The sequence below is a fragment of the Erinaceus europaeus genome, chromosome 15 (genome assembly GCF_950295315.1).
Source record: "Erinaceus europaeus chromosome 15, mEriEur2.1, whole genome shotgun sequence".
Lineage (NCBI taxonomy): Eukaryota > Metazoa > Chordata > Mammalia > Eulipotyphla > Erinaceidae > Erinaceus > Erinaceus europaeus.
Window position 1 is genome coordinate 25,563,515 of NC_080176.1, and position 16,868 is coordinate 25,580,382.

The 16,868-nt window shown below is 41.4% G+C and overlaps 1 protein-coding gene across 1 annotated transcript; it reads right to left on the reverse strand.

The window, feature by feature from the left end:
* Positions 1-15,139: 15,139 nt before the first annotated feature.
* LOC103124164 (olfactory receptor 2AE1-like) lies at positions 15,140-16,075 on the reverse strand. Its single transcript, XM_007534854.1, has one exon. It carries the CDS (start codon positions 16,073-16,075, stop codon positions 15,140-15,142), a length of 936 nt encoding a protein of 311 aa, XP_007534916.1.
* Between the last annotated feature and the right edge of the window lie 793 nt (positions 16,076-16,868).

Here is a 16,868-nt window from a genome sequence, read left to right on the forward strand (position 1 = left end):
AGGTGGCAGTTGTTGACTATGTGGGTCATAGTCTGTCTGGAGCCGCAGGGGCAGTTCGGGTCGTCTCTGGCTCCCCAGCGATGGAACATAGCGGCGCACCGGCCATGGCCTGTTCGATAGCAATTGAGGAGAGCCCAATCATAACGTGCTAGGTCAAAGCCGGGTTGACGCTTGCAGGGGTCTGTGATGAGGTGTTTGTTCTTTACCTCAGCTGACTGCCAACTCTGTTTCCAAGAGACTGGAACAGAGAAGTTCAGTGTAGGCATAGGGGACCAGATTGGGTGATGAGACGTCAAGCGTTGGACAGGGTGGGCGAAGATATCCGCGTATATTGGCAAGTCCAGACGAGCGTAGACGTGGGAAATGAACTTAGATGATGCCACATCCCGACGAATATCTGGTGGGGCGATGTTGCTAAGAACTGGCAGCCATGGAACCAGGGTGGAACAGATGGTTCCAGAAATTATCCTCATGGAGGAATATAATTTGGAATCGACCAAGTGGACATGGGGGCTACGGAACCATACTGGGACACAATATTCTACAGTGGAATAGCTTAATGCCAGAGATGATGATCGTAGTGTGGAAGTGCTCACACCCCATGAGAAGCTGGCCAGTCTTGCAATGATGTTATTCCTCGCTCCCACCTTTGCTGAAGTTTTTATGAGATGATTGTGAAATGACAGAGTGCGATCGAGAGTAACGCCAAGATAGACTGGCTGGGCTTCATGCCAGATTCTCGTATCGCCAAGCTGCACATTAAGCTCACGCGAGGCCGAGGCATGGTGTAGATGGAAAACAGATGATACCGTTTTTGCAGTGCTAGGGATTAGTCACCATTTTTTACAGTAATCAGATATCAGAGACATGTCTTTCATGAGTGTTTCCTCGAGGATGTCGAACTTGGATGCCTGAGTTGCACAGCAGATGTCATCGGCGTAGATGAACTTCCTTGAAGAAGTTTCTGGGAGGTCATTGATGTAAATATTAAATAGTGTAGGAGCCAGAACAGAGCCCTGGGGGAGGCCACTTGAGACAAGTCTCCATCTGCTAGACTTGTCACCCAGATGCACCCGGAATCTTCTGTTTTGGAGAAGAAACGATATAGTGTTGGCCACCCATGGAGGCAGGCATCTTGAGATCTTGACTAGGAGACCACGGTGCCAGACCATGTCATAGGCTGCTGTGAGATCAACAAAGACAGCACCCGTCTTTAAATTCTTATGGAATCCATTTTCAATGTAAGTTGAGAGGGCCAGGGCTTGTTCGCAGGTAGATCTTCCTGGGCGGAAACCAGCTTGCGTGGGTGATAGGAATTTCTCTGTAAGATGAGAAATACGTGACAGAAGCAGCCTCTCAAGGAGTTTGTAACACACGGAGAGGAGAGAAATTGGTCTATAGCTGGCGGCCAGTGTTGGGTCTTTCTTTGGTTTCAAAACCGCTATAATCTTCGCACGACACCAAACTTTGGGCATAGACTCAGATTCCAAGATGTGGGACAGGAATGAAGTGAGCCACTTCTTTGCCACGGGACCCAGGTTAAAAATGAGTTCTGGGGTGATGTTATCATAGCCAGCAGCTGTTCCTGGTTTAACCCTCTTCAAAGCGTCTTCCAGTTCAGACAGTGTAAAGGGAGAGAGTTTTGGAGATGGACAAGATAAACGGAAGTGGGATGACCACTCATGGGAAATTTCTCTTTTCCAGACTGGGTCGATCTTAGCAGGTCCAACTTGAGTTGGGTGACTGGCCACTGAGTTTGGAGATACGGGAGGATGGGAGACGGGAGGGGGTTGGCTACCAGCACCCAGTCTGTGAAGAAGCTTCCAGGCCTTCCTACTTGAGTGGGTGAAGTTCAGACTTTCTGTGAGTTGTTGCCAGCGGGCTTGGCGTGCTGCATCCAGGGAGGCAATGAGATGGTCAGCCACATCTGTGTCGCCTGACTCATCATACTGCTTTAGTAGTTGCTCGCATTCAGCATCAAGACAAGGCATATAGTTAGCACGTCTCCCACGAGGAATGGCTTGGGAAGCTGCTTTGAAGATGGCTTGGCGGAAGCGCCTGTAGGAATCTTCAGAGGGGATAGAGTTAATTGGAATTGCAGGAATAGATTTGTTGGTAAGATCACTGAACAGACGCCAGTTTGCTTTCCGAAAGTTCCATCTTAGTTTCTCCGAGCACAGAATCAATGGGAGCTGGAGACCAATGTGGATGATAGCTGGGCCGTGATGACTGTGCAGGAAGATCTTGAGAACGTGTCTCATAGCGGGAAAGGCTTGGCCGTTGACTGTGCTAATCCAGCACAGGTTGGGTGACGAGTCTTTATTCCATCTAGCACTGTGAAAAGAGCCTGGCTGTTTGGGATTGTATAATAGGGAGAGGTCATTCGCTGAAGCCCAGTCGGCTAAGATAGAGCTGTCAGCACGAGTGGAGGAATATCCCCAGTCTTGGTGATGACTATTAAAGTCTCCAACGTAAACGGCTGGGTGATTCGGGCTAGGCAGGACCTCATTATCCCATGAGGCACTGGGAGGCTTATATACGTTGACGAGCTGAATAGTTCCAATAGTAATGGAGTCATAGAAGGTCGAAGAGGCCGTATGGTAAACGTCCGCAAGACACGATTTGGCATAGATGGCTCGGCCGTGTTTAGGATGTTTCTTTTAGGCAGATAACATCTGCCTGATGCTGTATCGCCAATTGACCAATAAGAATGCGTTTGGCAAAGGACAGCCCCTCAACATTAAGTTGGAGGACTCGAAGAGCAGGACCAACAGCTTGAAAGCTGTCAGGAGCTGCTTGGTGCTGGCTTTGAAAGTGACTGGGATCCATGTGGATTCAGTCGGCTAAGAAGGATCGTCAGTTTCCCCAATGACTGGGTACTCAGGAGATGCACCACTGGAAGGTCGATCCAATGCATCCCAGGAGTCAGTGATTAAGCTAAGAAGCCTATTGATAGTTTAAAAGCCCTCAGGCTCCCATAGCCTACAGGAAAGAAAAAAAAAGAGACTTTTAAACCACTGAGCTCCAACTCAGGGATTGAGAAAACTGTTAACTTTCACCACTGTAAACCCTTTAATTAACTTACTTAGACACAAGTCAATCCAGGCAATAGTGATCAATAATTTGAAAAGTACTGATAAAGGGAACTCATAACATAATATATAAAATGGTTAAAACAACAAGAAAAAATATTGGAGACTCGAACCAGGACAAGAGTCCAGCTAAAAGTCCTCCAGAGGGTGAAGCACAAAACAACGAGTTCAACATCCAAACATTAGCTAAGGAAATAATAACAGGAGTGAGTAAAGAATTTGAAAAAGTTTTAATCAGAAATGCAGGAACAACAAATGAGAATATGGAAGAAAATTCTAATTATCTCATGGTTATTAGAGATCTGAAAGCTGAAATCGCTGAATTAAGAATGCAACTAGCTGAACAAGCTAAAACAGTATCAGAGCAGGGCAACAAAACAGATGAACTCCAAAAAACAGTAGAGGGCAGAGAGAATAGAATCTATGAGGATGAAGACAGAATTAGCAAGATTGAGGATGAATTAGAGACAACTAAAAAAGAAGTAAGAGATCTCAAAAAGAGATTAAGAGATGCTGAAAACAACAACAGAGTCCTATGGGATGACTTCAAAAGAAACAATATACGCATTATTGGCTTACCAGAGGAAGAAAGAGAAGGAGAGGAAGAAAGCATTCTCCAGGCCATAGTAGCTGAAAATTACTCTAGTCTAGACAAGATCAAAGACATAAAGATTCAAGAAGCCCAGAGGGTCCCAAACAGAATTAACCCAGACCTAAAGACACCAAGATATGTCATACTTAGAATGGAAAGGAATAAGGATAAAGAAAGGATCCTCAAGGCTGCAAGAGAAAAACAGAGTCACCTACAAAGGAAAACCCATAAGATTAGCAGCAGACTTCTCCATACAAACATTACAGGCCAGAAGAGAATGGCAAGGCATCTATCGAGTGCTCAATGAGAAAGGCTTTCAGCCAAGAATACTATATCCTGCTAGACTGTCATTCAGACTAGATGGAAGCATCAAAACCTTCTCAGACAAGCAACAGTTGAAGGAAGCAACCATCACCAAGCCTGCCCTGAAAGAAGTTCTGAAAGGTCTCCTATAAACAACCAGACCACCACAAATAGGACATATATCAAAACACTCTAAAACTCTACAAGAATGGTGTTAAAATATCTTCAATCTTTGATATCAATAAATGTCAATGGCCTGAATTCATCTATTAAAAGACACAGAGTAGGAAGATGGATCAGAAAACACAACCCAACTATATGTTCTCTACAGGAAACTCACCTACCTCAACAAGACAAACAAAGACTTAAAGTGAAAGGATGGAAAACTATCATACAAGCCAATGGCCCACAAAAAAGGGCAGGAACAGCTATTCTCATATCTGACATGATAAACTTTAAAATAGATAAGATTAAAAGAGATAGGAATGGACACTACTTAATGCTCAGAGGATCAGTCAATCAAGAGGACTTAACAATTATTAACATCTATGCACCCAATGAGAAGCCATCTAAATACATCAAACTTCTACTAAAAGAGCTACAGCACTATATTAACAGTAACACAATCATAGTAGGGGACTTCAACACCCCACTCTCTCAACTTGACAGATCATCCAGGAAGAAAATCAGTAAAGACATAAGGGAGCTAAATGAAGAGATAGATAAACTAGAACTATTGGACATTTTCAGAGTCATTCATCCTAAGAAACTTGAATACACATTTTACTCAAAGCCACATGGGTCATTCTCAAGGATAGACCATATGTTAGGCCACAAAGGCAGCATCAGCCTATTCAAGAGCACTGAAATCATCCCAAGCATCTTCTCAGACCACAGTGGAATTAAACTAACACTTAACAATCAACAAAAGATTAGTAACAGTCCCAAAATGTGGACGCTCAACAGTACACTTCTTAACAACTTCTGGGTCAAAGAGGAAATCAAGGAAGAAATCAAAATGTTTCGAGAGTTCAATGAAAATGAAGACACAAGCTATCAAAATATTTGGGACACAGCTAAAGCAGTCCTAAGAGGGAAGTTCATAGCTATACAAGCACACATTAGGAAACAAGAAAAAGCACAAATAAACAGCCTGATTGCACATCTTAAAGACCTAGAAGAACAACAACAAAGGAACCCTAAAGCAACCAGAAGGACAGAAATCAGTAAAGTTAGGGCAGAAATAAATAACATTGAGAATAGGAAAACCATACAAAAGATCAATGAAAGTAAATGTTGGTTCTTCGAAAGAGTAAACAAAATCGACAAACCTTTAGCCAGACTCACAAAACAAAAAAAGGAGAAGACCCAAATAAATCGGATAGTAAATGAAAGAGGATATATCACAACAGACACTGCAGAAATTCAACATATCATGCGAGGCTTCTATGAACAGCTATATGCCACCAAGCTAGAGCCTGGAAGAAATGGACGATTTCCTAGATACCTACCAACTTCCAAAACTAAGTAAAGAGGAAGTGGATAACATGAACAGGCCCATCACAGCTAATGAAATTGAAACAGTTATCAAAAATCTTCCCAAAAATAAAAGTCCTGGACCAGATGGTCTTACAAATGAATTCTACAAAACTTTCAAAGAAGAACTAATACCTCTACTTTTAAAAGTCTTCCAGAAGATTGAAGACACTGGAATACTCCCTTCCAGCTTCTATGAAGCCAACATCACCCTGATACCAAAAGCAGACAGGGACACAACCAAAAAAGAAAACTACAGACCAATATCTCTGATGAACATAGATGCGAAAATATTGAACAAAATTCTAGCCAACCGGATACAGCAGTATATCAAAAAGATTGTTCATCATGACCAAGTGGGGTTTATCCCAGGCATGCAAGGTTGGTTTAATATATGTAAATCAATCAATGTGATCCACCACATCAACAAAAGCAAGACCAAAAACCGCATGGTCATATCAATAGATGCAGAGAAAGCCTTTGACAAAATACAACATCCCTTTATGATCAAAACACTACAAAAAATGGGAATAGATGGAAACTTCCTCAAGATAATGGAGTCTATATATAGCAAACCTACAGCCAACATCATACTCAATGGTGAAAAACTGGAAGCACTTCCACTCAGATCAGGTACTACACAGGGATGCCCACTATCACCATTACTATTCAACATAGTGTTGGAAGTTCTTGCCATAGCAATCAGGCAGGAGCAAGGAATTAAAGGCATACAGATTGAAAGAGAAGAAGTCAAACTGTCCTTATTTGCAGATGACATGGAAAAACCTAAGGAATCCAGCAAGAAGCTTTTGGAAATCATCAGGCAATGCAGTAAGGTGTCAGGCTATAAAATTAACATTCAAAAGTCAGTGGCATTCCTCTATGCAAACACTAAGTTATAAGAAATTGAAATTCAGAAATCAGTTCCTTTTACTATAGCAACAATAAAATAAAACAATAAAAACAATAAAATATCTAGGAGTAAATCTAACCAAGGAAGTGAAAGACTTGTATACTGAAAAGTATGAGTCACTACTCAAAGAAATTGAAAAAGACACAAAGAAGTGGAAAGATATTCCATGTTCATGGGTTGGAAGAATTAACATCATCAAAATGAATATATTACCCAGAGCCATCTACAAATTTAATGCTATCCCCATCAAGATCCCAAGCACATTTTTTAGGAGAATAGAAAAAATGCTACAAATGTTTATCTGGAACCAGAAAAGACCTAGAATTGCCAAAACAATCTTGAGAAAAAAGAACAGAACTGGAGGCATCACACTCCCAGAACTCAAACTGTATTATAGGGCCATTGTCACCAAAACTGCTTGGTACTGGAACATGAATAGACACACTGACCAGTGGAATAGAATTGAGAGCCCAGAAATGAGGCCCCACACCTATGGACATCTAATCTTTGACAAAGGGGCCCAGACTATTACATGGGGAAAGCAGAGTCTCTTCAACAAATGGTGTTGGGAACCATTCTTCTGCATGTTTCAAATGGTTGAAACATGCAGAAGAATGAAACTGAATCACTGTATTTCACCAAATACAAAAGTAAATTCCAAGTGGATCAAGGACTTGGATGTTAGACCACAAACTATCAAATACTTAGAGGAAAATATTGGCAGAACTCTTTTCCGCATAAATTTTAAAGACATTTTCAATGAAACGAATCCAATTACAAAGAAGACTAAGGCAAGTATAAACCTATGGGACTACATAAAATTAAAAAGCTTCTTCACAGCAAAAGAAACCACTACCCAAACCAAGAGACCCCTCACAGAATGGGAGAAGATCTTTACAGGACATACATCAGATAAGAGTTTAATAACCAACATATATAAAGAGCTTGCCAGACTCAACAACAAGACAACAAATAACCCCATCCAAAAATGGGGGGAGGACATGGACAGAATATTCACCACAGAAGAGATCCAAAAGGCCGAGAAACACATGAAAAAATGCTCCAAGTCTCTGATTGTCAGAGAAATGCAAATCAAGACAACAATGAGATATCACTTCACTCCTGTGAGAATGTCATACATCAGAAAAGGTAACAGCAGCAAATGCTGGAGAGGGTGTGGGGTCAAAGGAACCCTCCTGCACTGCTGGTGGGAATGTCAATTGGTCCAACCTCTGTGGAGAACAGTCTGGAGAACTCTCAGAAGGCTAGAAATGGACCTACCCTATGACCCTGCAATTCCTCTCCTGGGGATATATCCTAAGGAACCCAACACATCCATCCAAAAAGATCTGTGTACACATATGTTCTTGGCAGCACAATTTGTAATAGCCAAAAACCTGGAAGCAACCCAGGTGTCCAACAACAGATGAGTGGCTGAGCAAGTTGTGGTATATAGACACAATGGAATACTACTCAGCTGTAAAAAATGGTGACTGCACCGTTTTCAGCCCATCTTGGATGGACCTTGAAAAAATCACGTTGAGTGAAATAAGTCAGAAACAGAAGGATGAATATGGGATGATCTCACTCTCAGGCCAAAGTTGAAAAACAAGATTAGAAAAGAAAACACAAGTAGAACCTGAAATGGAATTGGTGTATTGCACCAAAGTAAAAGACTCTGGGGTGGGGGTGGGTGGGTGGGGAAATACAGGTCCATGAAAGATGATGAATGACACAGTGGGGGTTGTATTGTTAAATGGGAAACTGGGGAATGTTATGCATGTACAAACTATTGTATTTACTGTTGAATGTAAAGCATTAATTCCCCAATAAAGAAATAAATTATTTTAAAAAAATAAAAATAAAAAAATTAATAAATAAATAAGATCTTTAAAAAAAACAAACAAAGAGACAATTGCTGCCCTGTTTCACAACTTGTGAAGCTTTCCTCCTGCAGGTGGGAACCAGGGGCTTGAACCTAGGTCCTTGTGCATTGTAATGTGTGCACTTAACTAAGTGTGCCACTACCTGGCCTCCCCCCTGCTTTTCTTCCTTTCTAAGTTACATCCATACCTATTGTTCCTTCTGAATGCCTTCCTTTTTTCCTCTTCTCTCTCTAGATCCTGATGGAACTGGAGTTTAGAGCCCTCTGGTCATCTTCCACTAACATTCTCTCCCTCTAGGAGTATGGATAAAAATTCTTTTTGGGAAGTCAGGCGGAAGCGCATCAGGTTAAGCATAGGTGGCACATAAGCACAGGGAGAGTCGCTTCACAGGCGGTAAAGCAGGTCTGCAGGTGTCTATCTTTCTCTCCCCCTCTCTGTATTCCTCTCCTCTCTCCATTTCTCTCTGTCCTATCCAACAATGACGGCATCAATAACAACGACAATAATAACTACAACAATAAAACAACAAGGTCAAATAAAAGGAATAAATAAATAAATAAAAGTAAGTATCTAAAAAAATTCCTTTTGGGGTGTGGAAGATGGGAGTTCTGGCTTCTGTCCTTGTTTCTCCACTGGATACAAACGCTGGCAGGTTGAGGATCCAATTATTTGAATAACATCAGTGCCTGCTGAGAGGACACCATGAGCACATACTTGGAGTTGGGTAATCTTGTAAGACTGTGTGGCTGTGTAGGGCTGCCTTTAACAGAGGTGGGAAGAGTGTATTAAAGACAAATCAGTGCATGCCCACTGCTGAACTACAATAAAGAAAAATCTACTGTGTGAAAATAAAACAGGGAGATGGTATGTTTGAGGAACTCAAAGGGAACCAACAACAGCTGCTCTAGGAGAGAGGTTGGAGATGATGGCAGGTGTGTGTGGGTTCAGAAAACAATTCCACTGGTCTGGTGTCTGGTTTCATGTTGGTACCACCAAGTTTGGGTTGACTGTAGCTTTGAAGTAAGTTATGAAAACACTTTTTTTTTTCTTTATTCTATTGAGTTGTTTTTTTGTTTATTTTGTGGTGGGAAGTCCATTGATTCCATATGATATTTAGGAATTTCCATCAGTTTATTTTTTAAAAAGCAGCGATGGGGGGGCAGGTGGTGGCACACCTAATTGAGTGCACATTATAATGCACAAGGACTCGGGTTCAAGCCCTCAATCCCCCTCCTGTAGGAGAAAAGCTTTGCAAGTGGTGAAGCAGTGTTGCAGGTTTCTATCTGTTTCTCTCCCTCTGTATTTCACCCGTCCCTCTTGACTTCTGGCTGTCTCTATTCAATAAATAAATAAAGATAATTAAAAAATTTAAGCAGCCCAAAGTGGAGATAGCAGTGGTGGCACACTAAGCTGAGCATACATGTAACCCAGGTTCAGTCCCCTGTCCCCCACTTGCAGGGGGAATGCTTCACAAGCAGTGAAATAGTGTTGCAGGTGTCTCTGCCTGTCCTCCTGTCTCTATTCAAAAAAAGAAAAGAAAAGAGCATTGGCATTTTGATAGCTTGCATTCAGTCTGTCAGTCACCATAGAGAGTATAGCGGTTCACGAATGATCAGTTCTTCTAGTCCGTGAACACAGAATATCATTTTTCTCTTAGACCAGAGAATAACTCAGCTCTGGGTGTTGGTGGCCCCAGGATCATACCTGAGATCACTCACATACAATGCCTCTGTGCTATCATGACACTGTCTCCAGATCTGGATGTCTTTTTATTTATTTACATCTCTTTAACTTCTCTCAGTGATGGATTACAGTATGCAGAGTACAGATCTTTCAGCTCCTTGATTAAGTTTAATTTGAAAGCATTTTTGCTTTTTTATTGCTACTGGAAAAAGAAGGAAAGAGAATTATCACATTGCAGCATATATAAATTTTAACTAAAAATGAATATAATGCTGGATATAAGAGCTAAAACTATGAGTCTGAGAAGAAAATGCTTTCAGACAGTGGATTTGGCAGTGATTTTTTTAATTGATTTACTTTATTTTATTTATTTATTCCCTTTTGTTGCCCTTGTTTTTTTATACAAAAGATTTATGCATTTTTATTCTTTTAAGCGTTAAATATATTTATCCAGGGATCCACTGTTAACTCACATGTCCCCCAGCGGGGCCCCAGGCATCAAGTGGCAGTGCCTACAGCAGGGACACTTTACAAACAGTATAGCAGTACTAAGGTGATCTTCCTCTCCCTTCTCCTCTCTTTCCCCTTTCCCTATCTATAAAATGAAAAATATATATATCATCAGAAGTGGTAAAGAGTCCTACAGACTCTGAGCTCCAGTCATAACCCTGGTTATACACACACCAAAAAAAAGTACATTAGCTTCAGAAATTTCTTTGCAACTCTTCTGTCTCCTAAATAATCCTTTTTAGCAAACTTTGTCTTACTTCCAGTTGTTATACTCCATGGGAAATGGGTTTTCTCCTTAAATTCTTAGAATATATGAACATAAAAGAAAAGATACCAAAGCGATTTGCAGAGATCTTACTTTGTGCTCCTTTACATATGAAATCCTAAAGATTCAATGATTGATGAACTCAGTGGGTTTTCAGGTCTCACAGAACACAGTGTGGAGACTATTAAGAGGGCACCATCTTACAATTTTTGCTACTTGCCTTTGCAATTAGTATAACTGAGAGAGATAAGTATGAAGAGCAGTGCCACTGCTCTCTTTCTCCTTTGTCTTTACATGACACAGACCAAAACTACCAGAACATGTCTTTAAACAATAATAAAGAAAATTCTGGTTCTTCTTAACTATACTTTAAGGCAAAGAGCCATTTCTGTATCTGTTAGGTGTTCAATTTGGGGGAAACAGTGTATCTGCTTGGGTGGCCAAAATAAATGCTCTTGTTAACTTGCTGGACTAGATGTCATTAACTGCAAAAATCTACTGCAAAACTCTCAAGGTTACAATTAAGGTAATGCAAAGACTTGGACCGCCAGGGAGAGAAGCAATTCACAGAGGGTTTTAAGATGAGCACATTGTGCAGACAAAGAACTCTTCAGTATCACTTTCTCCACAATCTCAAATCACTATAGGCTTCAAGATTATGTTTGTTACTAAATTTGTGAGATGAAGTCTATAAGCTTGGAAATAGTCAGTCGTATTACGTCCACCATTTTCACAGTGACTGTTTGAAATTTCCACAGGTATGAGGTCTTTTCTCAGATTATTTTTTTTCTCACAAACCCTCTGAAACCACTTCTTTTTAAAATATTTATTTTCCCTTTTGTTGCCCTTATTGCTTATTATTGTTGTAGTAGTTATTATTGTAATTGATGCTGTCGCTGGCCCTTGTTGTTTTATTGTTGTAGTTATTATTGTTGTTGTTATTGATGGTGTCGTTGGATAGGACAGAGAGAAATGGAGAGAGGAGGGGAAGACAAAGGGGGAGAGAAAGATAAACACCTGCAGACTTGCTTCACCGCTTGTGAAGGGACTCACCTGCAAGTGGGGAGCCCAGTACTGAAACCGGGATCCTTACGCCAGTCCTTGCGCTTTGTGCTACCCGCACCTAACCCGCTGTGCTACCACCCGATTCCCCTGCAGTGATTTATATATGAGACAAAAAAAGCAAAGCAAACAATTTGTATAGTATTGCAAATTCTAGTCAGATCAATTAGGGAGGGAGAAGAGAAAAGCATCCAAAAAGAAAGGAAGAAGCAGAGCCATGGAAAAGCTCACCTCTTAGATCACACACTACCCTGCACAAAGACTAGGTTTGAATCCCTGACACCACATGGGAGCTCCATGCTTGGCATCAGGGCAAACTTTAAGAACAGGGAGTAGTGTCATGATGTCTCCTTTTCTCTCTGTCTTTCTCCCTTTCTGTCTCTATACAAAATTACAAAGGGGGGAAAGAGCCCTATGGGAGCCTTGAAATCATGCAGGCATGGATATTCCAGAACTAAAAATGGAAAGGAAGAAATGAAATTGTGGCTGTGTGTGGGTGACATGATAGTACACAGAGATAACATAAAACTTACAACACATGTCTGTCTCCCTGTACCACAGAATGTCAAAAAGCTGTTCATTATAAATGAAAATATTTGTCAACTAGAGCATAAATTTACTTCTGGATTTCAGGGTTATTCTTGGGGCTTAACTAATTTTTTTTTCTTTTCTTCCAGGGCTATTGCTGGGGCTTGGTGCCTGCACCACAAGTCCACTGCTCCTGGAGGCATTTTTTTTCCCCTTTTGTTGCCCTTGGTGTTTTTTTTTTTTAATCATTGTGGTTATTATTATCGTTGTTATTGATGTCATTGTTGGATAGGACAGAGAAATGGAGAAAGGAGAGGAAGACAGAGGGGGAGAGAAAAATGGACACCTGCAGACCTGCTTCACCCCTTGTGAAGTGACCCCCCTCCATGCAATTGGGGAGCCAGGGGCTCCAGCCGGGATCCTTGATGCGGTCTTTGTGCTTTGCACCATGTGCACTTAACCCATTGTGCTGCCACATGACACCGGGGCTTAACTACTTTTACTAATTAGTAGGTGAAGCACGATATAGAAGTTTACCCTCATTTAGGATACTAAGCCACCTGAATCCGGGACACTCTGCCCAATGAAAATCCCACATTTACACGGAGTTAATATTTGACTATCTGAGATAAATGAACCTTAACAAGCTAATTAGTCTATTATTTATGTTTATATCACCCAGCCCTCACTGAGAGAAACTAGAAATTGACTACTTTGATACAGCAATATGGAAACCATTGTGAGTCATACTAATAATCACAACAGAGGGGTGAGAATAGGAGACAACAGAATAAGCTCAGAAGGTCATAGCTGACAAGATGCATATGTGGTGAAAGCATATCAAGATCACAAGGTCAGCAAGCACTATCTTTCATTTAACTGGAAAATACCAAACAGTGGTTTAGAGTCAAAAGTAGACAATAGAGTGGTCCGGGAGGAGGCGCAGTGATGAATCTTTGGGCTCTCAAGCATGAGGTCCGAGTTCGATCCCTGGAGCACATGTGCCAGAGTGATGTCTTATTCTCTCTCTCCTCCTATCTTTCTCATAAATAAATAAAATCTTTTAAAAAAAATCTAAAAAGAAGTAGACAAGGGAGTCTGGCGGTAGCACACATGGCACGAAGCACAAGGACTGGAGTAAGGATCCCAGTTCGAGGCCAGGCTCCCCACCTGCAGGGGCGTCACTTCACAGGTGGTGAAGCATGTCTGTAGGTGTCTATCTTTCTCTCCTCCTCTCTGTCTTCCCCTCCCCTCTCCATTTCTCTCTGTCCTGTCCAACAACAACGACATCAATAACAACAACAATAAAACAACAAGGGCAACAAAAGGGGGGAAGAAGCAAAGAAAAATTTTTTTAAGTAGACAATAGATGTTAGGTATGGCAGGTATTACAAAATTATTCAATGTATTGATATTTATGTGTACAAAATAATTCCACCTCTCTGAATTCTTACACATATAAGTATAAAACATTAGGCTCTATAAATATAGATTATGTCCATTTATCCTTTCTTTCACTTTCCATGTTTCTGATATTAAGCAGCACACTCCAATTTCATATCCATAAATATTCTCTGGTGGCCTGTGGCATATGTTTTTGTTAATGAAACTTAAGTAGAGAAGGGTGCTTATAACTTTACTTTGCTATCTTTATCAGTGTGTCAATGATTGTATCATTTTTAATGGGTTTGGGAAAAAAAAACTGACACCTGATTTACTAAAGACTTACTGAAAGGGGGCTAGGTGGTAGCGCAGCGGGTTAAGCACACATGGTGCCAAGCACAAGGACCAGCACAAGGATCCTGGTTCAAGCCCCTGGCTCCCCAAGTGGTGAAGCAAGTCTGCAGGTGTCTGTCTTTCTCTTCCCCCTCTTTATTTTTTTAAAGATACTTTGTTTATTTTACTTTAATCAGAGAGATACAGACAGAGAGATACAGAAAGACACAGAGATAAACACCAGAGTACTGCTCAGCTCTGGTTTATGGTGATACTGGGGATTGAACCTAGGAACTTGGAGCCTCAGGCATGAAAGTCTTTTGCATAATCATTATGCTGTCTTCCCAGTCCTTTCTCTCCCCCTCTCTGTCAACTCCCCCTTTTGATTTCTCTCTGTCCTGCCCAACAACAGCAATAACAATAATAACAACAACAAATGCAACCAAAATGGAAAAAAATGGCCTCCAGGAGCAGTGGATTTGTAGTGTAGGCACCAAGCCCCAGTGATAACCCTGAAGGCAAAAAAGAGAGAGAGAGAGAGAGTTACTGAAACACATGTTTCCCCCTCAAAAAAGTATTGATGTTGAAAACTACTCTCAAATGAGATAGTCGTTGGAGGAAATGTCTTGGGAGATGACTACATCATGAGTGAAATTAGTACCTTCTTAAAGGCCACAGAGAGCTGTCACATTCCTGCAACAATGCAAGATGGTGACCTGTGAACCTGGGAGTGTACCCTCACACACCAAATCTGCCAGAACCTTGATTGTGGACTTCCAGTCTCCACAATTGGAAGAATAAAAGTCCACTGTGTAACTCAGTTGGCATATGGTATATTTCTTGTGGTACTACAAGAGGACTAAAACTGTGTTCTCTGGTGTATAGATGACTAAGATCAAAGTAGATCTACAGCCGTGTGTGAACTCTTTTATCTTTACAGTAGTCAAAGAGCATGAGCGGTCTGAACCCCTGAAAAATCTTAAAGGTTTACCCAGATCAATTTAAGAGGTTTAACCCATTCTACTTTTATACTCACAGAAGCTACAATTATAGTCAGTGAGTGATGCTGTCTCTCCCCAGCACTCTTCTCACAGACTTGGCTACATCCTTATTTCTCAAAGTATAGATCAGAGGATTCAAGGAAGGGGTGATGATGCTATAGAAAGCAGCACCAACTTTGTCCTGCAGTGGGGTTCGCTGTGTCCTGGGCCTCATATATGAAAAGATGCAGGCACCAAAAAAGAGAAAAACCACAGTGAGGTGGGAGCTACAAGTGGCAAAGGCATTTCTCTTACTCCCAGCAGATCGCATCTGAATGACACTGCGGAGGATGAAGGCATAGGATGTAGAGACCAGCAGGATGGGGACAAGGAAAAGTAAAACAGTGCTGATAAACTGTGTGGATTCATAAACACTGATGTCCCCACAAACCAACTGCACAACTGCTGGAAACTCACAGTAGAAGTGGCGGATTTTTCGAGATCTACAGAAAGGGAATTGCATTAAGATCGTGGTGTGAGTAAGAGAGTTTGTGGCTCCTCCCAACCATGACATGGCAGCCATCATCACTGTTACTCTTCTGTTCATGATAACAGTATAACGCAGTGGGTGACAGATAGCCACATAGCGATCATAGGACATTAGAGTTAGAAGAACACATTCAGCACCCCCAGCAGACAAATAGAGGAAGTGTTGGGCTACACAGCCTACAAAGGAGATGGAGTTCCTGCCAGAGAGGTAGTTAGCAGCCATCTTGGGGATGGTGGTGGTGACATGCACCAGATCTATGAGGGAGAGCTGGCTGAGCAGGAAGTACATGGGGGTGTGAAGCTGGGAGTCAGCACAGATGAGGAGAATGGTGAAGGAGTTGCCAGTCACCCCAACCAGGAAGACCACCATGGTCAAGGAGAAGAGAAAGACATGGGCAAGGGAGTCATCAAATAGCCCTTCAAGGAATAAGTCAGTCAGAGAGGTCTCATTCTTCCACATCTCCCTTTTCTCAGTCCCTGAGGAAACAAGAAATAGAAATAAGCATGTTATGTGAACTACAGGAGTTGAAAATATACACCTTTTATTTTAAGAAAGATATTTTGGAGAAAAAAAAACTTTATCTAACAACCATTGATATATTACTGAAATAACACATTTAAAAAAAATAATGTCTGGGAGTTGGGCGGTAGCTCAGCAGGTTAAGTGCACACGGTGAGAAGCGCAAGGACTGACGTAAGAATCCCGGTTTGATCCCCGGCTCCCCAACTGCAGGGGAGTCGCTTCACAGGCAGTGAAGCAGGTCTGCAGGTGTCTGTCTTTCTCTCCCCCTCTCTGTCTTCCCCTCCTCTCTCCTTTCTCTCTGTCCTATCCAACAACGACGACAACAATAACAATAGTAACTACAACAATAAAACAAGGGCAACAAAAGGGAATTAATGTTTTTTATAAAAGATAATTTCTTTTTCCATGATATGATGGCTCTAAATTTCTAGTATCTGGACTTACAAAAAACCTAACTTAAAAAAAAGAGTGATCCCAGGAGTTGGGCGGTAGCACAGTGGGTTAAGCGCAGGTGGCAAAAAAAGAGTGATCCCCCAAACATATGAACATCTAATTTTTGATAAAGGGACCCAACATATTAAATGAAAAAAGGAGTGTCTATTCAATAAATGGTGTTGGAAAAATTGGATTTAAGCATGCAGAAGAAAGAAATTGAACCACTTCATCTCACCATGACCAAAGTAAACTCCATATGGATCAAGGACTTGGATATTAAACTAGAAACTATCAA

Coding starts and splice junctions, on each gene's coding strand:
- LOC103124164 (XM_007534854.1), bottom strand. CDS start 16,075: ATGTGGAAGAATGAGACCTCTCTGACTGACTTATTCCTTGAAGGGCTA.